Raw genomic sequence first — 25,636 nt, 5'->3', positions numbered from 1 at the left:
TGGAGGGCTGGTGTCAAGGTTGAGAATGAAAGCAGCAGAAAGCTAGGTCTGCTTCCATTTGCTTAATGATTACATTTATGCAGAAAATGTAACCTAAGGTGTCTCAGTACCTAAAAGATACCATCAATATTCTTTAGGAAAATGCTCTTGTCCAAATGTATAGCCCAGCGAAGGAGAAGGTGAAGAAGGATAAAGAGATATTTGGAAACGTAAGTAACTTCAGCACAAAGAGTGAAAGTCTGGCAAAGAACGCTTTACTCATGAAGAGAAATCAATCAATGTAAGGGCCATGCTGGCTTGCCCTGTGCTGGGTCTGATGCCCACTAGTGGTCGTACCCTCGCACTGTGCCTCTAGTTGGGATTGGAGGGAAATGAGGGATTCAAGCACCCGCTATGAACAGTAGCGTATGATATGAACAATCGGCTGTATTTCAGTACTTTGTTGCTATTCTCACTGTTCGAAGAATGCTTGCTGTGCAAAGGACCTTGAAAACAAATCCCTTATCACCATACCCTACCCCCATCCCAGCAGCCAGACTGCCCTGCCAAACTCCGGCTGGATAGAAATTCTGGATTTGCACCTGATGTTATGTGATGAGCCCAAAATAGAGGGTTGTTCATGTGCTCTGGAATTAAATGATTGATTCTGCCCAGGATGGGTAGGGATATAGGGGGTGGAAAGATGTGAAAAATTTCCCAGAAGAGGTCATTTTTCAGCTGGGTCTAAAAGCATCATTAGGAGTAGTCTAGGTGGGGAAGTAGAAAGAACAGTTCAGTTAGAAGAAGAAACCAAAAGCAGGAGCAAATACACAGAGATGAGAAGGTCTTTGTAGTGAGTCCTCGTGGGTAGTTAATGTGTGTGGGAGCGGCAGAGGTCAAAATGTGAACAAGGCCAAACTCTGGGACACCAGGTTCTGGGCTCTGACTTTCTGCTATGGGCATGGGGACCCCTGGAGATCCCTGAGCAGGGCTAGCGGGGATTTCATACATAAAATTTTAGTTCTAATTCACAATGATAGGGGTCCCATAGATTTATACATGAATGTAACTTCGGGAAACTATTCAAATAATACTTTCTTTTGTACACAGCGCTTTTAAATAGAAAGGGCCTAAAAATAACATGCTTTGTAATTTTCAAATGACATGAAATACATACAGGAACTCAAACTAGACTAATAGAATGGTATCTAGTAGAAATTCTTTGAGAGGGGAAAAAGTTAAAATTGACATAAAATTAAAATGTTAATTACTTGAGGAAAACTGAGTTCCTCTTAAAAAAAGAATGAGAGTAGTAGCAAATAGTGCCCCATCTCTTGAAAGCACAAAGGGATGTATATTTATTAGACACTTTCAGTCTAACGCTCCTGGATTCTATTTTCTGTACTTGAAATCTTCCTGGAATTTTCCTGAAACGGAATTTTTTTCATTTCACACACTCTGAGGGGAAAAAAGAATGTGCTAAGGAGAATAGTAAGCCACCACTATTTGGTTATAACATATTTTAAAAGGATGAATTTTATGGCTTTATGATTATTGGGCTCATGAATTCCTTACATGTTTATGTTAGGTCCCCCTTTCCCAGTTGTGCCTTGTTTGGAAGAGAGTTTCTTGATCTCAGGGCAGGTTTCCTGCTGTGCTAGGGCTGGGGAAAGGGTTCAATGCCAGACAGGGGTCATTATGTATGTTCGCCTCCCTCCCCCACAGGAAGCACACTTCAATGACAGGATGTTATCCCTGAGAAAGACAACAGGGACTGTCCCCCATCTCTCCCCCTAGACCTGGGCCATACCTCTGCTGTCCCCAGGGCCTGTTCAAAGTCTAGAGCTCTGCATGGAGGGCCAGCTATTCTTGTCACAATGCTGGAGGACCTCCCAAATTTCCGCTCCAAATGGGGGACCCGCATACATTTTATAGACCAGAGTTTTGACTTAATTCAATGTGTACAGAATTTCGAGATTTCCACACACATTAGTGAGCACAAAAGGAGCCTGTGTGATGACCTCGAGTTGGAGTACATCTGTTTGGACTTATTTAAAACCAATTCTAGAAATTCATTTGTTGACAGTGTCCTCACAGCTGAAAGTTGGGTAGGTGGGGGGTTAACAGGCTCCAGACCCCATGGAAAGCGGGGACCTGAGAAGGAAAGCCATTGTCCTAACATGGAACAGTGCTCCTGTAACATAACGCCTTGTCTGCGCTAAGATAATTTTACATGTTAATTTGGTCACCAATATATTACCCATCCCTCCTATTTTGTGTCACCTACAAATCTGATACCTATGAAACTCCACCAGTGACCTCCCTCCAGTGGAACACAGACCTAATGTTAATTAGTACTCTGTGCTAGGACTCTGTCCCTCCTCCATCCAACACGTCACCACCTTGTTTAGAAGATCTCCTTTTCTTTTCCAGAGAACCTTGATCAGGAACCCACTGGTTGCAAGGGCAAAGTAACCACCGAACAATCAAGTACTATTCCCACGACACCTGGAATTCACTATGAAAAGGATTTTTTTTTCCTTTCCATGTGGTCCTTTCTAAAAGAATAGCTTTTCCTGACCTCCATATATTTATGAAGACTCTGGTATTTTAAAGGCCAAAAAAATAAATACAGAAATATCAAATCCAAGATTCTGCTAGACCAGCGCCCTTTAGGAGACAACCTTAGGAAGAGGAGACTTACAAGAATAAAGTGAGGAAAATATGGAGTTGATGCACAAGCCCCAACAGCCAACCTCGACCCCTCTTTCGTAGATGAGAAACTCTGTGGAGTTGTGTGCACTGTAGGGATTCCCACGGTACACAATCTGAAAGAGAGATTTGGGTGGTTGAGCTGCAAATGCAGGGTGGTAGGGACCCCTTCTCACACGTGCTGTGTCTCCATCCCTGGGGAGCAACATGTCCCCGACCAAGGCCCCTTCCTAGGGCACAGAGCTCGTTCTCTCATGACCATACCACCTGTCTCACCTTCTCACACCTGTACTCAGGACCCTCAGGAAATCCTAATACCTGCGGCCAACGGGCTTCGGACTCTTCTCCACTCTCCTCCCTCTCTCTAGCTCTTACTCACCCTTCAAGGCCCCTTCTTTATGAAGCCTGCCATGACCGCTACAGCTCACACTGATTTTTCCCTATCTGTTGTAGTCAATAAAGTCCTGGTCCCATAGTGTCCTCTAGTCGTCCAGGGTGTAGGAACTTGCCTCTAGAACCTGTGTGTACGTCAGCTCCTTAAGTGTCTTTCTGACACTCTTACTGTGTCAGCCCCATCCTCCAGGCTAGCCCAGAAGCTCCACAGGTGCTGACTGAAAATTGATGCACTAGTTAGTGAGTGTGCACAGACGTGGCGGTTACCTGGCCCATGAAGTCTGTGAAGAAGAGCATGTTGGACAGGAAGGCGGTCCATCCAATGAGGTGGCTGAGGCAAAGGCAGCGGTAGTGGGCAGGCATACTCACCAGCGCCCTCAGCAGCGACTTCACGGTCATTGTCCTCCCAGTCTGGAATAAACATGAGACAGGCGTGACCTTCAGTGCAGATACAGCCAGCTGTGGGAGCCAGAGCACACGGCCATGTTACGTATCTGTCAGTCCACCATTGCACAGGGTCACACTTTCTGGGTGTGGCACTAACGGTGCCGTGGAGTGACCAATAGGAGGTGTTAAGTATGTATGGATACTTAGCACTTTCTGGCCCACAGTGGGGCTTTGGGGAACTGGAAGGGTCTGGAAACAGTTTGCTTTGAACCAAGATATAAGAGACATCTAGCATTCTCCCTTTCAATGACAGAGCCACTGCATGAGGACAAAAGTCAAAGATTTAACCTAGCCTTAAATGATTATAATTCATAGATTTCTTGACTCTGAAAGTGTGGTAGACTGAATTCTAACACGGCATGATCTCCACCCCCTGGTATTGCTCCATGATTATGTTATGTCACATGGCGAAGGAATTTTGCAGACATAATTAAGGTTACTAATCAGTGACTTTGACTTAATCAAAAGAGAGATTATCTGGGTGACTCTAACCAAATCACATAAGCTCTGTAAAAAGCAGAGTTTTCTCCAACTGGGATCAGAAAGGGAAGTCAGAGAGTTTCAAAGCACAAAACTTGCTAGTTTTGAAGGTAAAAGGGGGCTATGTGAAAAGTACCAGAGAGTGTCCTCTAGGAGAGCTCAGTGACTCCTAGCCAACAGCCTGCAAGAAAACACGCACCTCAGTCCTACAACCACAAGGACCTGGATTCTACCTGACTGAGCTCAGAAGCCAATTCTTCCCCAGTTGAGCCTCCAGGATGAGATTCCAGTTCTACTGACACCTTGATTTCAACCTTGTAAGACCCTGAGCAGAGAACCCAGTTGACCCCATCCAGATTTCTGACCTACAAAACTGTGATATAATAAATGGGTGATAATTTGTTATGTAGCAATAGAAAATGAATAGAGAGAGCTAATCAGCTCCCTGCTCTTGGCTAGGTACGTCCTCCCAGTTTATTTCCCTAGATTCTGCCACCAGTCCACACATGTAAATGAGCCCTATGTTGAGTCAGAAGTGAGAAGATTGTAGAATACACACACACACACACACACACACACACACACACACAATGAATATATATCCCCCAAATTCTTTAATTTAGACTTAAATTAAGTTAAAACCAGAGGCTACAATTTTTAGTTATCAGAAGCCTTGAGAGAATAAAAATTTTTTGAACTATTGACATAGCTATTTTGAAATACAAAGAATGAAGCAGGCTTTAACATCTTGTCACATAAGAGAAGAAAGACACCTCAGGGATACTAAGTAGTCACTTGTCCTGAGGACACTGAGACTATAAACATCAACCATAGTGGGATGATAGGTCTCTCTTGGCAGATTTTTATTTGTTCTGAATCTTGACATGATGAAATTGAATCTTGGCTAGTTTATTTATAAGACGGTCTCCTGAGATTTTCTGTTTTAACTATAATAGCATAATGTTTGTATTAACGCTTAACCTTAGATGATAATGCTTTTTACTTCCTTGTTGCAGAAAACTGTATATACTCATGGTAGGTTTGCTGTGTAAATTGATTTTTTTTAATTCATCAATTTTATAATATTTAAACTACTGACCATGACTGAACTAATCTTGTTATACTTAATCAGTATTTAAAAGTATAGGCATTCCCTTAGAGTTAGAAAAAAATAACTGTTTTCTTAATGTAAAATATGGTACCTGTCAAAATAAATGGTGACCATAACAGAAAGCCATGGCAGAATTATTTATTTTTCCTTGACCACAGGAAGAAGCGGCGAAAGGTCTAGACCAAGAAACAACAGCCTGACTGTCTTGACTCACACTAAATGATTTATCTTCACTTTCCTTCCCTTCTTTCCCAAATGCAAAATTTTTGAAAGTGAATTTGGCCAGCACATAGTCAGCTTCATTCCAAATATTAATTTCTGCTCCTGCCTTATATACAATTTTCAGCCTGCTTTCACTGTTAACCTAATTTTTTTCCTTTCTTCCAAAAGTAAATATGAGCTTTAAAATTATGCCTAGTATTTCTGCAAAAGATGGGAATGTAAATATTCAAAGGTCCTTTGGGTATTTTAACTCAGAATAAAAATTCAGCTGGCATCTCATTATTCTGACTCATTAGTTCCCTTGGTAAAGCCCTTTCGATAATTCTGAGCCCATGGGAGATGTGTTATTGCATGTATTGTGTGCCTTTGTCCACTGGAGACTGGGTGGTGATGGATTTGTAAGTGAAAAGGAGAGATTCACAAGAGTCCACCCCAAAGAAGACGGCCGAGATGCTGAAGGGAGCGATGACGGCATGGGGAGGACTGCACGTGGATTTTCTGGGAGCTGTTTTGAGCTCTGCAATAATTCAGGCCTTTTTCCATTAAAAAAAAAACACCACACACACAAAACCAGTTCTCAAACTGCACAGCCACCCTGACTTTGGGAAGCAATGACTTTGATGAACCATGAGAGCCAGGGCCCCAGCCGACACAGTGCGGAATCCCACTGCTCAGCTGGACGCCCAGAAGCACATTTGGAACAGAAGAGTCGGAAGTTTGACAGTGAACCTAAGAGTTGTTACCCTGTGTTTTTAATTTTGTTTTTTTAAACCAAATAACAAAACCACTGAGAGCGTTGTGTATGTGGCACGTACGAAAAAGTTAATTGTATTTGATGCATTTATTTTCTTACTAGTGTGGAGCATTTTATGCCTTTCAAAAGGCTTCTGCTCACTTGTTTCATTTGATGCTTCTCAGCCTCTGCTGAGTCATGATTAATCAACAGGACAAAGAGGCAGTGAGACTCTATCAGGGTGATATCTCCTGATCTGTAGTAAAGCCCGACTTGTTTTGTTCCTTAAACTGTGACATTACTTTCAAAGTAATATTTGTCCATTATAAAAATGTTGAATCTACTGAAGGGTTTAGAAAAGAAAATTAAAACCACCTGTTAGCCTATCATCCAGCGAAAATAACTTCAATTAACATTTAGGGAATATAGCCCTCCTATTTTTCCTCTGTATGTGTGTAGATATTCCCAAAACGCAGATCATCTTGTGTGTGTGTGTGTGTGTGTGTGTGTGTGTGTGTGTGTGTTACGTGATATGTCTTAAATACATCTTCAAAAACATATCTTGTAATGATCACGTGGGTTCCACTGCACGGCTAGCCCAGGAGCCCCATGCTGTCTGGCAGAACTGCACAACAAGGGGGACCAGTAATCGGGGAGTTCTGGCCTCTTAGCAAAGGATGGAGGCAGTGGGAGTGCTTCCCGAGGCGGCCTGGGCTAGGGAAGGGTGGTCTAGCCTGGTCTCCAGAGACCTAGACTCCATATTTTCTCTAATTGCTGTGTGATCAAGATAAGATAAAGGCAGTTTCTTTAATATGTCCGCTGTTTATTTAATAGCATTGTCCCAGTGCTATCTTCTTAGTTTTGAAAAATGTACCACGGTTATGTACGATGTTAACATTAAGGAGAAGCTGGTGAAGAGGAGACAGGAACTCTCTCTGTTCTCTGCAACTTTTTTGTAAATTTAAAAATATTCGAAATTATACATTTACTAAGAAAGTAAGACAACACATAGCTGCACTTTGCTAGATGACAACTCTGGGACAGGGACAGGGTCTGTCTTGCTCACTAGTGTCCTGATTCCTGATGCTCGGCTGGAGTAGGCACTCAATGAATAGTTGTTGAATGAATGAATGAATGAATGAACAAACGAACGAACGAATGAGCTGTGTACACATTGTGACCAGTTCTTATGATTCTTATTATTCACCCAAACAAATTCCAGCAAGATCCATATTTCAGACGACCATTTCTGCTGCATTCATTCAACAAACGACTAAAGGAACATTTGTTGCCTGCTTCCTGCATGCCAGGCACTGAGGTAAAGGTCAAGAATGGGAAAATGCACCAGAAGCCACGTCCGCCCCCAGGGAGTTCCCTCACCATCCGGTGGGGAAACACAGACAAATTAACAAACAAGTAACCATTGGTATTAAATAAAGCAATATTTATGAAGTCCTCAAATACAAAAAAAAAAAAAAAAAAAAGACAGAAGGTGAAAGGACTCCAACTGAAGACTCAGTTCTGTAATACATGGAAACAGAGGAGCCGCTGGACTGGGGGACTGGGAAAGGCAACGCAGAGTCTTCAGAAATGAGGAGGGATTCTTGGAGAGAGCAAGACAGGGGAGAGCATGAAGTTAATAAAACTGCATTCATGGGAAAATATGTGGCAATTCACTTTTTCGTTCTTTCGTAATTATTAAAAAATATGCCTCCTAAATCTTGCCTGCTCCAATGCACCAAACTTGCCTAGATTTTAATTCTGAATTTGGGATGCTTTAAAAAGGGAAACAGACTTCTATAACACTTACTATTTGTAAATCACTGGGCTAGGTGTTTTCACCTGCAATGTTTCTTTTAACCCTTAGAAATTCTCTGTAAGGGAGAAAGCATTATCGTCACTTCACAGATGAAAAAACTGAGCCCAGCTCGGTTAATTTACTGAAGGTTACACAGCAACTAGGATTAGGGGCTAGTGAGTTGTCAGAGACTAACAACTGGCTACCAATACCTGTTCTTCCTTTCTTAGGTGTAATGATGTTTCAGTTGGGGGGATGGCTTCCAGCTCAAGGCTATATTACCCATTTTACTTGCGTCTCAGTGTGTCCATGTGACTAAGCTCTGGTCAACAGTAGGTAAGCAGAAGTGATGTTTGCAACTTTTGAGTTGCATCCTTACAGGGAAGGATCATGTCCTTCCCTTTCTTCCTTCCTGCTGGCAGAAATATAGACATAACAATGAGAAGCTACCTTGGATCTCAAGATGAAAGCTCCACGTTCAAAATGCAAGCAACAAAACAGAAGGGTCCAGGACCCTTGTGGAATCAGTAGGTTAGCCCCAATCTATCCACCCATCTCTGGACCTTTAGTAGAGAGAGAAACGAACTTACATCTTATATAATTTACTAGGGTGTCTTATATTCTAACTCATTCAGGAGCCCAGATTGAAATCCTGACATGATTGTTCCAAAGCTTTTGCCCCATTCACTAGCAAACACTTTTGGTAGCCCCTGGCAATTTTTCTTTCTACTCTACTCACTGCCTCCCCCAAATTTTTGTCAGAGTTTTCCTTCAAACCCCTTTGCAACTTGTTACCCAAACTACGAATCTCCTGTCCTCATACCTTGAAGTTTGCCTTTTCAGATCCAAGGAGTTTCCCCAGTCTTCACACTCTCTCGCTGTCCACCTGAGCTTTGTGGCCACCCAATCAGTTCTCCCTGTATTTCCTTTCACTCAGGCACTAGCACTTCTCCCTCCTCCCATCCTTTCTCTTGCTCTTTCTCTCTCTCTACTTCTCACAGGCAATTTCAATCACTTCCCATGGCTTGTGTGTTATGTTGAATCTTCCATAGCTACTCTTGCTCTCTCCCTTGAGCTCAAAACCTACATTTTCTCCTACCTGCCAGGCACATTCACTGTACTAGTCCACTGGCATCTGAAATAAACTCACCAGTTCCTCCATTCCTGTCTCCCCACATAGAACCAGTTGCCCTGTCCTTTGCTTTACTCCCTCATGCCTCTCCCCCTTTACCTCTCTTTTATTCTTATTGTCACTTCCCTGATCCAGGCCTATCATTACTTCTTATCTGGGGCCACGAAGATAATCTGCTGGTTTCCTCTTTACCCCTATAGTCAGCAGCCAGACAAATATTTAAAAAAATAATATTAAGGAGTCCTCTGCCCTACTAGTTTCAGTGGACCCCTATCATCTACATAATGAAATTTTAACTCCTATGCTGACATTCAAAAGCATCTGTCTTCAATCTGGTTTCCTAAGTTTCTTTCACAAACTCTGTGATCTACTGAACCTTCCCCAAAATATGCCTCATGCTTTTTCGTTTGTTTGTTTGTTTAATACCTGTGGCTTTGCTACTGCTATTCTCTCTGCCAGGAGTATTCTTCCCCAGATCTCTACCTATTGAAATCCTAACAGTCACTCAAGGCACAACTCAAAGGAGGCCTCTTCCAGGAAGCTTTCCTCTGTTTGCTTAGGCACAATCGCTCTCTCTTGTGAAACTAACAGCAACTCTTATCCCGTCGCATGTGGCCAACATGGAAATATGCCACCTGGATCCCCTGTTGGAGAAAATATAGTTGTCTGCCGGTCCCCAACTGCTGCTTCTCTGGATCCAGCACCTGTTACTGTCAAGGATACCTTTTCCCTGGCGAATCCCAGCCAGTGACTAAGCAAGACTGGCAGCCCATTCCTGCAAGACTTGGGATGCGTCCAATGGGCAGGGTGACTGGAGGACTCCCTGCTGGCTTGGTGAGAACTTTGCTCGAACTACATTGCATCTGAGATGTTTCCCGCCCTATCATCCTTCCATTCCCTTCTCCTTTCACAGGTGCTTGACTTGCATCACGATATGAAGACTTTCCCTGTTTCCTTCTACTTTCCCTCTCCCTCTCGATCCTTCATGGCGTTTTCCCCAATAAACCTCACACATCTAACATTGTCTTTGTGTCTTCTTTTCAGAAGACCTGAACTGACACATTGCTTTTTATAGCATTTACCACATTCTACCTTGGAATATAAGTGTTGGTATGAATGGCTCATGCCCCGATTAGGCTGTAAATTCTTAGGCATAGTGATCGGACATTAATCAATTTTACAATCCCTAAATACCTCGGAGAGTGCTTTGGATATCCTCAGCACCCAGAGCAGTTTGTTGAATAGTGATTATAATCTGTTTATAGTCTTATGAAAAAGCCCCTTTACCTGCTTTATCTTACTTGAGCATTCGAACAACCCCAGAGAAAGAGACCAAACCAACACGAGAAGCCGAGCTCGTAGAGGAGATGAGACTCACTGAGCTTGTCTGAAAATTCTCTTAGAGTACACATCAAGTCTGTTCCCTGTTTGTGCGTAGAGCACTCAGCTTTCTGCCAGGCTCACAATCACAGCACCTGGACCTAACACCTTCCTATGTGGTGTTAGGACAACTCTGAGTAACTTTGCACAGATAATCTCATGTAATCTGCACAAAACCCTCATAGGAAGATAGACTTCCTTTCTCATTTTACAGAAATGGAAATGCCCAAGGTCATTCATACGAGAGGTGGAAGAGGCAGGATTTGGAAACCTGTGCTCTGAGTTACTAGGCGATCTACAGCCAGGGCCTGCTAGCTATTTTTGGAATGCATAACACAGGTCAGCAGCTAGAGGAGCCAAGATTTAAAACCATGTCTTCTACAACCTCTTTGCCAGTAAGAGAAGCCTTTGTTCTCTGTCCCTGAGGTGCTGGTATTCAAACTCAGCTTTAAGAAGGACACAGCTGTACATCAGCATTGTCTGAAAGAACTTTCTACAATGAGGGAACTGTGGTATCTTTGGTGTCCTGTACAGGTGTTTCTAGCCTCATGGGGCTGTTGAGCATTTGAAATGTGGCTAATGCAACTAAGAAACTGAAGTTTTAGTTTTATTTCATCTTAATTAATTTTAACTGAAATAGCCCCATGGGACTAGTAGCTACTGTATTGGTCAGTATAGTTCTGATCTTTTCTCTTTGACCACTTCATCTTAATCTGGTCCCATTTCCCCGGCATTTAATAGAGTTTTCTTTAAATGGTAAGCTAATTAATTCACTAAGCAGTTGAGTAGAAATGGACTAAAAGGAATATCTAAACAATTCACAAAATACAAATTCAACACACGCAACACAGTTACCAACCCAGGGATACTGTCATTTGGAGGAACAAATTTATAATCCCAATATAAGAAGTGAAGGTATTTCTTGTGGCCTGAGGATGGTTTCAGGCTTTGCTTATGGTCTCTCATTCTGTACCTGGTTTCATCTTCCCTGGTTTGATGTTCTGAAAAGGATAAGAGACAGGAGGACAAGAGGAAAATGCAGACATTTTCTTTGAGGTGCAAAGTTTTAATCCTAAGGGAATAGCTACTGGGGATTTGAGCATTCAACTAACTTCACAAAACTCTTTATATCAAATAAGCAAACAAAACAAAGACAAAGAGTAATTTAAAAAGAGAGAGAGAGAAAAGAAGAAGAAATGGCAAGAACAAGAATATTTTTCCCAAGTAAAGAAAAAAGAATGTGCGTTTTCACCTGTTCAGTGGGATTTTTGGTTTCCACTCCCTGCACCTCCAGCTCTGGATGTACATAACCGTTTTTAACTTTCTCGATAGACCCATACTCGTACAATCTGTCTGATGATAATGGAAGGTCCCGGGGCGCTCGCTGTGGGAGAATGTCCTTTGCGACATCTCTAAGTGGGGCTTCAGGGATGCTGCACAGATGGATAGTAAAACACGAAGTGAGGACCAAGGTGGAGAAGAAGAACATGACCTGGAATTCTGTGCCCAGCACTCTGCCCAGTTTCAAATGGGTCCAGTCGATGGCACCCAAAAGGTAACCCAGGGCACCTCCAAAACCTGGAAAGCAAGAAAGAGCTGTATTAACATATGTAGCAAACCATCTTCCCTTTCCATTGTGCCTGGGCCCTTCCCTCCAGTGGGAAAGTTCCCTGAGGACAGCACAGGTGCCTGGTTATGACTGCAGAGGCAACACAGCAAGAGGTTAAGACACCTGCAGCCAAGAAGTGGGGGGGTAAGGCTCAGCTCTAGCATGTACTTGCTGTGACCTTGAAATTCCTCCCTCATAATATGGGATGACAATAAAAGATTCACCTACTAGTAGAGTCATAACTGGAAAATGCAATGGTGCCAGACATAGTAGCTGCTTAGTAAAGTTGCCACTCCCAGAATTCTTGTGGGCTATCCAAACTATACTCTCTACACTGCTTAAAAACTAACATACCTGATCTTGAAGAACCCCAAAGAAAACCAATTTCTGACTGCAATAAAATATAATTATGTGTATTGTCACTTATCTATTAATAAGCTTCCTAGGGTGATGCAAGTTTGCAAAGATCAACCAGCCTTGGAATATGTCTTCTTTCCTCCATTAGAAACTAAAGGTACTTGTTCCCAGCTGATAACCACGGAACAAATAAGAACAAAAATTTAAACACAAATTTTTAAAAACCCTATTATCATCTCACAAAATTCTGACCTGCAGTTTTCCTGGGCCCTGTTTTATCTACTTATGCTTAAAGGTAGTGTGACTTGAGGGAAGCACTCCTCAAAGCCGATCCTGCCTAATGGTCTAATATTTGAAATCCTATTATTAGTGAGTCATTCTTTTGGGTTCCTGTTTTAAAATGCAAGTGCTCTTGGTATGGATGAGACATTACACTACTCAGGTCCAAAGCAGTAAGTGCCCCTTAGGTGTTCCTCTGGATGGCAGGCAGGCATCGGTGGAGGCTGAGAACGCCAGGGAGAAGGAGGTGCAGGTCCAGGGAAGTGAGGAGATGGAGGCAAAACATACCACCTACGTCACAAGCTTACTTAGGGCTGAATCCTCCTGTCAGATACCTTTAAATGACAACCTCCCATCATGTCTTACCAAACACAAATATCTACCTGGACAGATCAGCTTATTCTTATCTTTGCTTTTCTTGTGTGAATGAAGTCTCCATTTGATTTCCCAGATAAAGACAACATTCTCACAAACCAGAGAATCAAGGAAGGAAACAGAACTTGAGGAATTCTTTATCTCTAACCCTAAATACCTAAACTTATATAAATCATGTCCCGAGGAACACTAATCTAAATGACAAGTACCATGAATCCTCATTTATCCAGAATGGCGGGAGAATGGACAATGCTGGTCACTTCACATTCTAGTTAATTGCAATTTACCAAAAAGGATATTTACAGATGACCAACTTTTTAACCATTGAATTCCCAAGATAAAGCAGCATTACCATGCCCCGAGTGCCAAAGTGTGTTAAGGTGGAATTATGGGAAATGGTGGCCAGTGGCGTGCGATGAAGTAAAACATACATTCTCTGCCAACAGGAATATATGGTCTTGTTATGTGTGATTGGCATATACATAAATAGATAAATGACACACGTGGTGTCCTGTCCTGGATGGTATGTGCCCAGGATCTGACAGGAACGGGAGGCCCTTGAGGCAGCCACACTCCACTGCTGATTCAGAGGGCAGTTCTGCAACTGGTGGTGCCTCTGGATCACCAGTAGACAATGACTCTCTTTATGCAGTTGTGGGGATGCCAAGGGTATCAGAGGTCATGTGCTGAGCCAAGCAGTCAACCAAATAAGAATGCATTAAATGCCCAGTGCTATTCAAGGGTCTGTTTAACTCAGGGTTTCTCCATCTCGGCACTACTGACATTTTGGGCTGGATAACTGCCATGTGCGGCTGCTCTGTGCATTGTTGGATGGTTAGCAGCATCTCTGGCCTCTCCCCACTAGTTGCCAGTAACAACCTCTCCAGCCCCTCCCCACCAGTTATGAAAACCAAAATGTCCACAGACATTGCCTAATGTCCCCTAGAGGGCAAAACAGCCCTGACCTTAATTAACCCTATGAAAAACTTACACGTTCCTTTTTTGAAACTATTTCTCATTTGCAACCAGCTCAATGGTTGTCATATTGCCATCAAATTCTACTATCATTTATTCCTTTTCCTTCAAACTTATTGTTCTACTGAGCAGAGGAAAGTAGAACAGAAGACCCCTGCCCATTTGAAAGAACTGATTTGTAAAATCAATCATCCACTGTATTACAGAATTGTATACCAACGGAATGGTGATTTTACTTTATGAATATAAATATATGGATATAAATACAATGATGGATTTATATTAGATCAATTCTACAATTGGAGAGTTTCCTAATCCAGTTTTATGTCTATTGGTTTAGTTTACGTCAATAAAATTTATTGAACACTAAATATATGTAAAGGACTCTACTAGTTTCGGGGGCTATAAACATAAATAAGACACAGCACCCCATCCCTTCCTCCCCAGAAGGTAATTCCAAGAGGGAGAAGCAGATAAGTAAACTAGTTTCAAAAAACTGTAATAAATGATAAGTCAGCACTGTGAGTTGGGTACTTAAAGAATCTAGCAGAATTCTAAAGAGTTTATTTTTGGTGCTAGTTAGTGGTATCAAGATGATGTTGATTATTAATAATGATCGTAAGATTCCTGTTACTTAGCAATGAAGTTCATAAGAGTTCAACATACCAATGAATCTAAAAGGTTTTTAAAGGTAGAAGGACGTTTGGAGCTTGTCCAACTGAATCAGATCAGAAAGCCACAGGCTACAGTGGTGGAAAGACAGGAGACAGCATGGAAAGAAGGGGTTTGGAATTATCCCAGATTCCCATTCCCAGCTGTGTGCTTTCTAGTCATGTGATGATGGGCACTTGTCTGAAAAATGGGGGTGGTGATGCCTTCTTGTATGAATTTCATGAGGGTTAACATGTAAACTATTAGCACATACGAGGTATGATCAAACAATACGGTGAATGTTTAAATTTTTCAAAAAAATGTATTACAGTAAAAGACACATTGCCATTAATTCCCCTCAAAATACTACCCCTCACTTCGAACACACTTATCCCCATATTTGTGCCACTTTCTGAAGCAGTTCTGAAAGTCCTCTTTCATGAGTGTCTTTAGTTGCACAGTCGTGGCTGCCTCAATGTCCTGAATCATTTTGAATTTGGGGAAAAGCCAGAAGTTGCACAGTGCCGGATCTGGTGAATAGGTGGATGAGGACGCACCGTAATGTTTTTATTTGACAAAAGTTGCCATACTAGAAGCAATGTGTGACATGGAGCTTTGTCACGATGGAGGATGATTTACTGCACACTTTAAAACACACCTTCCCTCAACCGTAGCTCACACCCAACTGACTGCACTGAACAAGTTGAAACTTGTCACATACTGTTACTAAGTTTCAAAGTGCCACTTCCCAAATTAAAGATCCCTGCCTTTCCACTGGATGGCACTCAGCAGCAGCATTCACCATATTTTGTGATCACAATAGAAAGGCTCCGTGTTACACATGGCTTCTGGTACGGCAATGTCTGTCAAATAAAAACATTACAGTGTGTCCCCAACCACCTAATTCACCAGATCTGGCACCGTGCAACTTCTGGCTCTTCCCCAAAATCAAAATGACCGTTAAAGGTAAACGTTTTGAATCGATTCAGGACATCGAAGCAGACATAACAGCGCAAGTAAAGACACTCACATAAGAGGACTTCCAGAACTGCTTCAGAAAATGTCAAAAATGATGGGAAAAGTGTGTTTGAAGAGAGGGGGAGTATTTTGAGGGGGATTAATGGCAATGTGTCTTTTACTGTAATAAATTTTATTTTTTAATTTAAACATTCACCATAGTTTATGATCACACCTTGTAGTGGCAGAACTGGGGCTAAAACCGAGTGCCCTGCTGACTTCCAACAGAAACCTAACTCCAAAGCCTCACCCAGAAGCAAGAGAGAATGACAGATGCTCCTTGACTTACAATGGGGTTATGTCCCAATAAGCTATTGTAAATTGAAATTATCGTAAATTGAAAATGCATTTAATATACCTAACCTACCGTACATCATCGCTTAGCCTAGCCTACCTTATATGTGCTCAGAACACATACATTAGCCTACAGTTGGACAAAATCATCTAACACATGAAACACTGTAGAGTATCCGTTATTTCCCCATGTGATCGGGTGGCTGCCTGGGACACACTGCTGCTGCCCAGAAGCACAAGAGAGGATCTAATGCCTAACACTATCCCGGGAAAAGATCAAAATCAAAATCTGAAGTACAGTTTCTACTGAATGGTATTGTTTTCACACCATCATAAAGTCAAAAAATCGTAAGTCACACCATTTTAAGTCGGCGACTGTCTATACTGCCCTGAGGGTGACAATTTACCTAGAGGTGGCTGGAAGGACTTCATCATTCTAGGCCCAATGATTAGAATCAGGGGGTCGTTCTGAGGGCAGAGACTTGGCTTACTGCTGACCTAGTGTGGCAAGTACTGTGGAAGAAATACGTGTCTCAAGCCTGGAAGAGTAAAAGTTGATAAGTGCCTGATTCTTAAAGACCATCCTAGGACCGTGCTTCGTAAACTTCAGTGTGACCTGAACCATACGGATGCCTTGTGAACATGCAGGTTGTCTTGCTCCAATCAGGCCACTATAACAAAAATGCCCCTAACTTGGTAGCCTGTAAATGATAAATATTTACCTCTCACCGTTCTGGAGGCTGGGAAGTCCAAGATCACGGCACTGGCAGATTTGGTTCCTGGTGAGCACCAGCCTCTGCACAGACAGCAGTCTTTTCACTGTAACCTCACTTGGCAGGAGGGCAAGGGAGCTCTCTCTTATAAGGACATTAATTCTAGTCATGACTCCTTATGGTCTCATCTCCTCAAGGCCCCACCTCCTAATACCATCACATTGGGTTTTCAACATATGGATTGTGTTTTGGGGGCAGGGAGACAAACATTCAATCTATCGCACAGGTTCTGATGCTGAAATTCTGCCTTCCTTTCAAGTCTCCCAGTGACACCGACGCTGCCACACTCTTGAACAGCCCGGTGATAGAACAGTTTCCAAACAACCGGCTCTACCCACACCTGGAATTCTTGGGAAACAGGACTTTATTGTAATAGGATATTTGACCAATAATCTACAACTGATGAAGCATGGTGTGCAGTCCTCTAAAGTCAAGGTTAATTTGCAGACATTAGTGGGGTTCTATGATTTGTATTATGTTTTTATAACCTCGTAGAGAAATTGCCCCAAAACAATTACAGAGGAGTTATTGCTTTCCTGCCTTGTAGGTTAATTGAATCTAATCTAATCTAGCACTTTTTTCTTTTGTTAAACACACACACACACACACACACATACCCTGCAAGAACTTGGGGAAACTGCTCTTCATGTCTTCCCAGGCATTTCTCTCATTAATCAGTTAAGTAAAACTTTGACATATGCGACAAGTAACTTAGAGAATTTCTAATCCTTTCTTCTCTTGGTGGGAGGTTCTTGGTGAAGTTGGGAGACAAAATAGGTAAAACTATGGGATGTAACTAAAAGTTACAACAGAACATACACTGAAGTAAGAGTGGGCCATTGGAGAAATTATTCCAATAGATACCATATTAAAGCTCTGGATTAAACTTTATCTATTCAGACCTCCAGATATGATAAGGGGCAGTAGGGGACTGTAGAGATTAATTGAATGCTTTCCTTTTTGCTTCCTCTGCTTAAAGTAAGGATTTATCTTCAAAGATTGTCTCCTAAACAAAGCCCAGTCATCTCAGCTACAACAAAGGCCAACACCAACTCCCACATCTATATCCAAACTTCACTTATCTCTACTGCCAACCTTAGTCTCCCTGGAATTAATCACCAGGCCACTGGCCAAACCATAAGCTGGAACATCCAAAGGACATCTGCTGCCACATGAGAACACAAACCTTTACAAAAAAGGACCCATACGTGGTCCAGCTGCCTCCTCCCCAGAGTCAGGCCGTGGTGGCAAGCTCAGCCAGAGCTCGCATACTCTGAAGCATACAAAAGCAGTTAAAAGAGGCTGAGCCTCACAGGTTACCCATTCTTCCCAAGATGCACATGGGGCAAGTTTCTCACTGAATATTTACAAACAAAACTTTTGGGGGTGGCCAGTTGGCTCAGTTGGTTAGAGCGCAGTGCTCATAACACCAAGGTCACCGATTCGATTCCCAAATGGGTCAGTGAGCTGCACCCTCCACAACTACTAGATTGTAAACAACGACTTGACTTGGAGCTGATGGGTCCTGGAAAACACACTGTTCCCCAATATTCCCCAATAAAAATAAAAATAAAAACAAAAAAACTTTTGAAAGCCCTGTGGGGATGGAGGAAATAAAGTAAATATGCACATTTGGTACTGAAGCCTTTTAAATGGTTCTTTACCCCAGGCCTGGTACCGTTTGTCAAGAATATTAACAACTAACATTGTGGAAAGATTCACAACCTGTGAGAAAACAAAGGTTCCGAAATACTGAGGACACTTAGCAGTTAAGAGGAGCCAGGATTTGAACTTGGATAGCCTTTCCCATCATGCCTCGTTCTGGCCTCCTGTGTGGGGTGGAGCCCACTGCTAAGGATGGTAAGGCCTTGGGCTCAATTTGGCAGAAATATGCTCCATTAAGCACAACAGAGGAATTTCCTTGTGCTGGGTGTGGGTTCCACAGCCTCAGATGCACCCAGAGGTGAAGGACTGGGTGAGAGGGTGAGGGTGGAGCCTCCAAACCCACCATGGCTACTACATATTCCAGGATGGAAGGTAGGTAGAGTTACCTTTAAATATAAGAGATAGAAGAAGCAGGAGGATGAAAATGTCCCCCGGGAGTCGGGAGTGGGGGGATGTCAGAAATATGCTAGGAAATATTTTGGCAATGAATCCTTTGACACTTATATGAAAGCATTTAAAATTGTTAGGCCTAGACTACAGTTCTGAAATAAATAAAAAGAATTTCAGTTTACTTGGATGATTGGAGTTCTTGGGTGAAATATATCTTAGTGTTGGTGAAAATGAAAATGGGCCTTGACACTGAAAATGTCTTTATCATAAAATGCTTGTTTGAAGCAGAATGTTACAGCCATCTCTTCTCCAAGTTCATGTAAATTCGGGAGGTCTAACATGTATGCAAAGACAGAGCAGAGTGATAATGCCAGTACTGCTTGTTATTTTTCACTCCATCTTTTAATGTGGTCTGCCATTCACAGCAAGAACACTATGGTAGGGTCACACATCCATATTAACTCAACAAAATTCAACTATTAACACTTTTGAAAAGAGGGAGAGAGTAAGAGAGTACGAGAAAGACAAAATAACTTTTTAAATAACATGGGTGATCCAGTTTGCTATTCCATTCATTGAGCCCAGGTCCAGGAGTAAACATTAAAGAGGAGATGAATGTGCAGATACATTTATGTGTATCCATCACTATGCATGTCAGTATACACAAGACAAGGCCTGCGGCATTTCACGGGTGATGATGAGAGATGTTTACGAATAATGTAGACTCTGGGATTATCACTTAGGCAGGGACTTGAAGCTTTCAACAAGGTGAGAGACTTCACTGTACTGTTCCATAAGAGGAAGGTGTTTTAAGTTGTTTTCTTTTTCTACTAGGGAAAAGAACTTGCTTTGAGCTATACACACACAGGGGGCCCCTATACCCCGAGACAGTTGGCCGAGGTTCAGAGTTTGGTGTTGGTCATGAGACAAATCAAGTAAATAAATGAACATATTCATCTGGTTGGTGCAATGTGCCATGCAGTTTAACTTGATATAAAATTGCATGAAACACAAGCAGGGATTTGAAACCCTGCTTTTGCACAGCTAACGTTTCTAAGTGCCAGCTATCAGCAAAGCAATAGGCAGAAGCCATGGGGAATTTGTGGGTGAGCCCTCATGGGGGAGTTTACCAACCTTGTAGAAGAGGTAGATAAATACAGAGGGAATTATAATACAGGGGAGAATGTGAATGGTACTATAATAAATGTGCAGATCAGAGAAAACTGTGAACAGGAGTATAATTATTAATTAATTACTTACTAATAAATAGATGGGCTTTAGAAGCTCTGGCTGTCACTTTCTTACAATAGTCTTGGTCTAGTTGTTCTCATTAGGCTAATACTCAGTTGACTTGAATTCTACGTGACAACTACTGACTGTGGCCTCTTCAGTAATTACCCATTCCTTCTGGCTAACAGAATACCAATTTAATTCAGGGAGATGACCCTCCCCTCCAAAAACCCCTCACTTTTCCAACCTCCTAGGCCCTTGGGTATTCATATGGCCCAATGAGAAACAAGCAGAAGTCTGTGGGGGTTCTAGGAAAGCTTTTGCTTTCTTCATTGAGAGACATATATTGAAGCCCTAACCCACAATGCAACTATATTTGGGGGTAGGGCCTTTAAGGCAGTAATTAAAGTTAAATGAGGTCATAGGGTGCAGCCCAAATCTAATAGAAGGGGGAAGGGAATTTCACCGTGAGTAAAGACCCAGAAGCTAGAAAGGAGAGCACAATCTCCTTCATTTGTTCTGTTAAAATTTATTTTGAGCACCTATGACATGTCAGGCAGTGTTGGAGTACGAGGGACACAATTAGTAAAACAGACCTGGCCTCTCCCCCAGGAACATGTTGGTAAATTGTCCGGAGCACAGAGAATGTGGAGGGAGAAGTGGCAAGTAAAGCTCGAAGAGTACGATGGTAATGGCCTGTGGGGAGAACCCTGTCTAGTAATTTGTTGATTACGCAGTAGGCAATGAGAAGCCACGTCACATCACGGAGCAGGAGAGTGACCTGGTCTTAGTTGTCTTTTAGGAGTATGAATCTGGAAGCTGTGTGTTGGTTCAGTTGGAACAGGAAGAAGTTAGAGACTGGAAAAACAGTTAAGGGATACATACTAAAGCTCAGGTAAGATGTGAGGTCCTGAACCAAGGTAATGTCAAAATTATATGTATTTGCTGAGACCACACCTTATGCTAATATCAACAGAAAACCCCCAAATATTTCCTCAAACTGATAGAAATCCTATTGATCACATGTTAGTCTTGGAAAAGTATCCAAAATACAGAGGTTCAGTCTTCTAATATCAGAGGCAGCAAAGCAGAATTCGTTTGGCCAAGACTAACACTGCCGTTAGCTGGGAAGTGGCAGCCACATTGCCCAAAGTACTTTAGAGCAGCATAACTCAATGCATCAAGTTCAAAAGCCAGAAAGTCTCCCATGACTTTGTTGTAATTAATTTCAGTATATTATGATAAAGCAGAAGGAATTATGGGACTTAAATTAGGAGGACGCAGTCTGAATCTCTATTCTGGGACCTTCTAGCTGTAGACAGGGTGGCCAGTCAGACAGGGATGGGCTCCTCCTCCTCCACCTTCCCTAAGCTAAGAGGAACTACACGCTCTCCTGGGAAGCCCATTCCTCCAGTTCACCACGCAAACATTTGCTTAGACAACAAATATTGACACAACGGCTTCCATGTGTAGGCACTGCTCTTGGCTATGGAGACATAAACCACGAAATTCAAGCTCTTACTTCTCATGGGACCTACCTGGCCATGGGAGGGGACAGAATATGTCAAACTGTGAAATAAATAGATTAGCTGGGTTATGAAGACAATCAAATAAGGCAGACTGATAGACTCTCCCCCCTCCCACTAGACATAAAAACCCTCATGGCAGACTCGTGCTGTAGCCTAATGTGAGACCCGCAGTCCTAGGACAGTCCTAACTGGTGCTCTATAAACGCATGTTGAACGCGAGCTGCATAGCTCTACATGAATGAACCAAAAGCAACCAAAGGAGGCTGGCAACAGCCCCAGGAAATGGAGAGAGCTGCCCCACTGTCTTCCTGGCATGGCCTTTTTCAAGTCAGGAGGTTGAGGAAATGCCAACTCTTTATATAACTAAGAAATCTCTAATGCATGGGGATTTTTTAATTTACTTGGTTTGTTTCTACTGCTGTTTTTAAATGTGGTTCTTGGGATACTTGCCACAGAATCATCTGGGGCACTTATCAAAAATGCAAATTTCTGCACCCTCACTCCAAACCCAATCAAAAGAACTGGAGGCAGGGCCCAGGAAACTACATTTTTAACAGGTTCCTAAGTAATGCTGATGCTATATTACTGATAAAAAAAAAAATACCCAAACGTAAAGTGCACAAGGCCTCTTTTCATCTCAGTTGTAAATGTCTCCACAAATGGTTCTTCAGAAAGCTCTTAGGTAAACTTCCTTTGTAAAACTCTGCAGTCTGGTCACAAGCTGACTTTGTTTGGAGAAATACACTGAGAGACAGAACCCGCGTGATGGGAGCATTTCGTCAACTGATGCACTCATTCAAAGAAATTCAATGTGCAGAGACACTGGATGGCTTCAGCGGAAGCACCTCCCTGTCTGGGAGCCAGAGACTTTCTGGAATATTCCCTACCTGTGAAGAGGGCATGGTAATGGAGGCCCCTCTCCTTGTCCTTATGAGAGCAGACATCAAATAAGTAGGCTTTGATGGGCCCATCAATGAAGTCAGCAGCAAAATCAAAGAGAACCACACCCATCATGGTGATGGTTATGGCCCAAATCAGCTTTCTCCCTGGGTCAGCAATCAAAGCTAAAAGAGAAATAAACATTGGTTACCTAAATCCTGGTTTGAAATGACTCACATTTTTATTCCCACCAAAATTTTTTGTCATCAAATTATCTCACTGCTTTCATTTTGTTTTGTTTTTCCAAAGAAAAACATTATTTTTCCAGGTTTTAAAAATTATGCAAATGCAAGTCCAGAAAAGGCAAATCCATAGAGACAGAGAGCTGGTATTAAGTCAAAATATTAATAGGTTGATACCTTTTTATAAACTTTTTCTGGATACTATTTTGTGTCCTTTCCTGAACAGAAGTTTTTTACACACACCTCAAGAGTCAAGCACTGAGTGGTTGCCTAGGACTGGTAGGGAGGAGGGACCTCTGGGTTTCTTTTGGGTGTGATGAAAAGGTTGTGGATGAGATAATGGTGATGGTTGCACAACCTTGCAAATATATTTTTAAAAGCCCTGAACTGTACACTTTTAAATGACAACTTTTATGATATGTGAATCATATCTCTTTAAAGCTGTTTAAAAAAATTATGCACGCTTACTGTAAACCATTCCAAGGATCTAGAGAAGCTGGGGGAAATGCTTCAGATCCCAACCCCCAATGATGGCCATCCTTCAGACATCCCTTTATACACTTACACACATGCAGAGAAAGGTGTACATCTGTGCCCTAAGGCAGTGCTTCTCAAACTTTAGAGTGCTTAGCCTTCACTCGAATGATTTGTAAAACAGATTATTGGGCTCCCACGATTCTCCATGATTCTCCCATGATTCCTCAGTAGGTTCAAGGTGGCGCCTGGGAATTTGCATCTCAAAAGCCCCAGTAGTGGTTCAGGTTGGAGGACCACGCTTTAAGAAGCACTGACCAATGGAATCACGTATACATGTGCATTTATAAGCAACTCTCTTCCTATCTTTGCATGTCAGTTAGTAAAAAGCAATTTCACAATTTTTAACAGCTAAATAATAGTCATTCTATGGATATGCCACAATTCATTGACCCAATCTTAAAAATGTTTCCTTGCTTTCAGTTTTTTTTTAAGAATAATATATAATACATGTTTTTAAAAATATATAGTATAAAAATAAGTGAAAAATAAACCTATCCTCCACTTCTCACCTCCTGTCCTTTAGTACCCCTCCCTAGAGGCAACTATTCTTATCGGGATTTTTATGATTCTTCCAGAATTATCCTACATTTATGTATTTATACCCTCTTTTAAATATATGTAAATGATAAGTAATTATCTTGCCTCATTATCATCCATTCTGCTAGCCTGAGAAAGGCTTAAAAATGTGTGCTCTTTTCAAGTTTAAGATCCTTTTTTATGCACTACTACCAATACTGATTACTGGTGGCTGATTAATGGCTAGAAAAAGTGCTCACCTTCAGGTTTGTTTTTGCGCAGAGTTTGCAGTGCAAAAATGTCCCCTTGAGCTGAGAGGCTGATACCCTGCGCCCATTGAAAGGCTCAGGTTAAGCTATGAACAGAATTAACCCTTACTTGGACACACAGGTAATTCATTGTAAATATTTATGGAGCCATTTGGCAGCTGGTTAATTTGACAAAGTACTAAATAAGGTGTAAGGGGCTCCAAAAATACTGCAATTGATAAATATGTGAAGATACTTAATATAAGATAAAAATTTAATCCTATTTTTAAATCCTCACAATTAAAAACAAAAAACAATTCATCCTGATGTTTCTAAAAATGAAGGCTCCCCAACCATAGAATTTGGGGCAGTCAAAGGCGGAAGGTCACTGCAACTTAGGAGAGATAATCAGTTCTAACCAATTTTTAAGTGTCACAGAAAGAAATTTGAAAACTCCTCGAGCTGTGTAACGGAGCCCTTCTCCCTGCCTGCCCACCTTGCGTCGTCCACTGACCTGACGTAACAGCGTCCCCGTTGAGGTAGAGAGCCATGCCCAACAGCATCATGACGCCCAGGGTGAGGATGTAGGGTCTGCGCCGGCCCCAACCGGCCCGGCTGTGGTCGCTGGCAGATCCCACCACGGGCTGCAGCAGGAATCCCAGGACGGGGCTGATGAGCCACACCACGCTGTACAGGCTCTTGGGCAGACCCACGCTGAGCAGGACTGGGGTCACGTAGGCCGCTTCCACCGCATAGCAGAACTCCCGGCCGAACATGGCCATGCTGTGCATGATGAGCCGGCCTGTGGGTCTTTTGGGTGGCTCCCCGGAGCCCAAGTGGCCATCCTCAGCTAGCGATGTGTAGGTGTGACTGCGAGGCTGTCCACTGTTGCCGCCCATGGCCACTGGGTGAGGAACTCCCCGCAAGCCCACCACCTCCTGCGTGGCCCCTCGGGTTTGTGAGCTCGATTTGACTTGGAGCCTGGCTGAGAAGCCAACAGAGATGGTTAGGCGGGGGGAGGGGCTCAAATTCTTTCATGCCTCTAAGATCACAAGTTATGATGAGAGGGAAAGGGGGTGGGGCCTGGAAAGCCTGCCAGAGATTAGCAGCTGTGAGCCCTCTGGCTCCGTAAAATGTTTTTCTAAAGCAATCTTCTTTTGCACTGTTCTCTCTCTCCCCCTCTCTGTCTCTCTGTCTCTGTCTCTCTCACACACACACACATTTTATTACACACACTCTCACAGCTTTGAGATAATAAAGCCCTATATGCAGATGTTAAGTCAAAATATTAATAGGTTGATATATTTTTATAAACTTTTTCTAGATATATTAATAAATATTGTGTCCTTTCCTGAACAGGAGTTTTCCACACACACCTCGAATCAGCTAGCTAGACTAAAACGGTGAAAGGTTGCATCCTTCCTCTAAATCACTAGCTGTCCCAGAGCACTGTGATGTTGTCCTTCATTGCACTTAACACGCGTTATAATGACATGGTCCTGTGTTTGTTCTATTTTTCCTGTGTTAATTAGTCTCTGATCCCGTTAAGAGTAGTGATCAGGTCCGTTTTGTTCATTATGGTATTCCCAGCAGCTAGCAGGATACCTGGCACCTAGTAGGTCCTCAGTAAATATTCACTAAAGGAATTATTGAATGAAGTGTATACACTACATTTTGCGGTGC

The 25,636-nt window shown here is 42.4% G+C and overlaps 1 protein-coding gene across 6 annotated transcripts in view; it reads right to left on the bottom strand.

Annotated features, from left to right (window-relative positions):
- SLC45A2 (solute carrier family 45 member 2) overlaps positions 1-25,636 on the bottom strand; it is a 31,143-nt gene that overhangs the window by 4,100 nt on the left and 1,407 nt on the right. The window contains exons 2-6 of one of the 6 annotated variants that reach the window (XM_019737259.2): positions 24,468-24,938; positions 22,419-22,595; positions 11,640-11,965; positions 3,352-3,543; positions 2,684-2,807 (exon numbers count right to left, since the gene is read on the bottom strand). In XM_019737259.2, the coding sequence (XP_019592818.2) occupies positions 2,684-2,807; positions 3,352-3,543; positions 11,640-11,965; positions 22,419-22,595; positions 24,468-24,852 (1,204 nt within the window). In that variant the 5' untranslated portion in view covers positions 24,853-24,938. The remainder of the gene's footprint in view (positions 1-2,683; positions 2,808-3,351; positions 3,544-11,639; positions 11,966-22,418; positions 22,596-24,467; positions 24,939-25,636) is intronic. The other 5 variants (XM_019737261.2, XM_019737260.2, XM_019737262.2 and 2 more) reach the window with 5 other exon arrangements.

Source organism: Rhinolophus sinicus, linkage group LG03, assembly GCF_036562045.2.
Source record: "Rhinolophus sinicus isolate RSC01 linkage group LG03, ASM3656204v1, whole genome shotgun sequence".
In the NCBI taxonomy this organism is placed as follows: Eukaryota; Metazoa; Chordata; class Mammalia; order Chiroptera; family Rhinolophidae; genus Rhinolophus; species Rhinolophus sinicus.
Note: the sequence above shows the minus strand (reverse complement) of the source record. Positions and strands in the feature narration are given on the sequence as shown.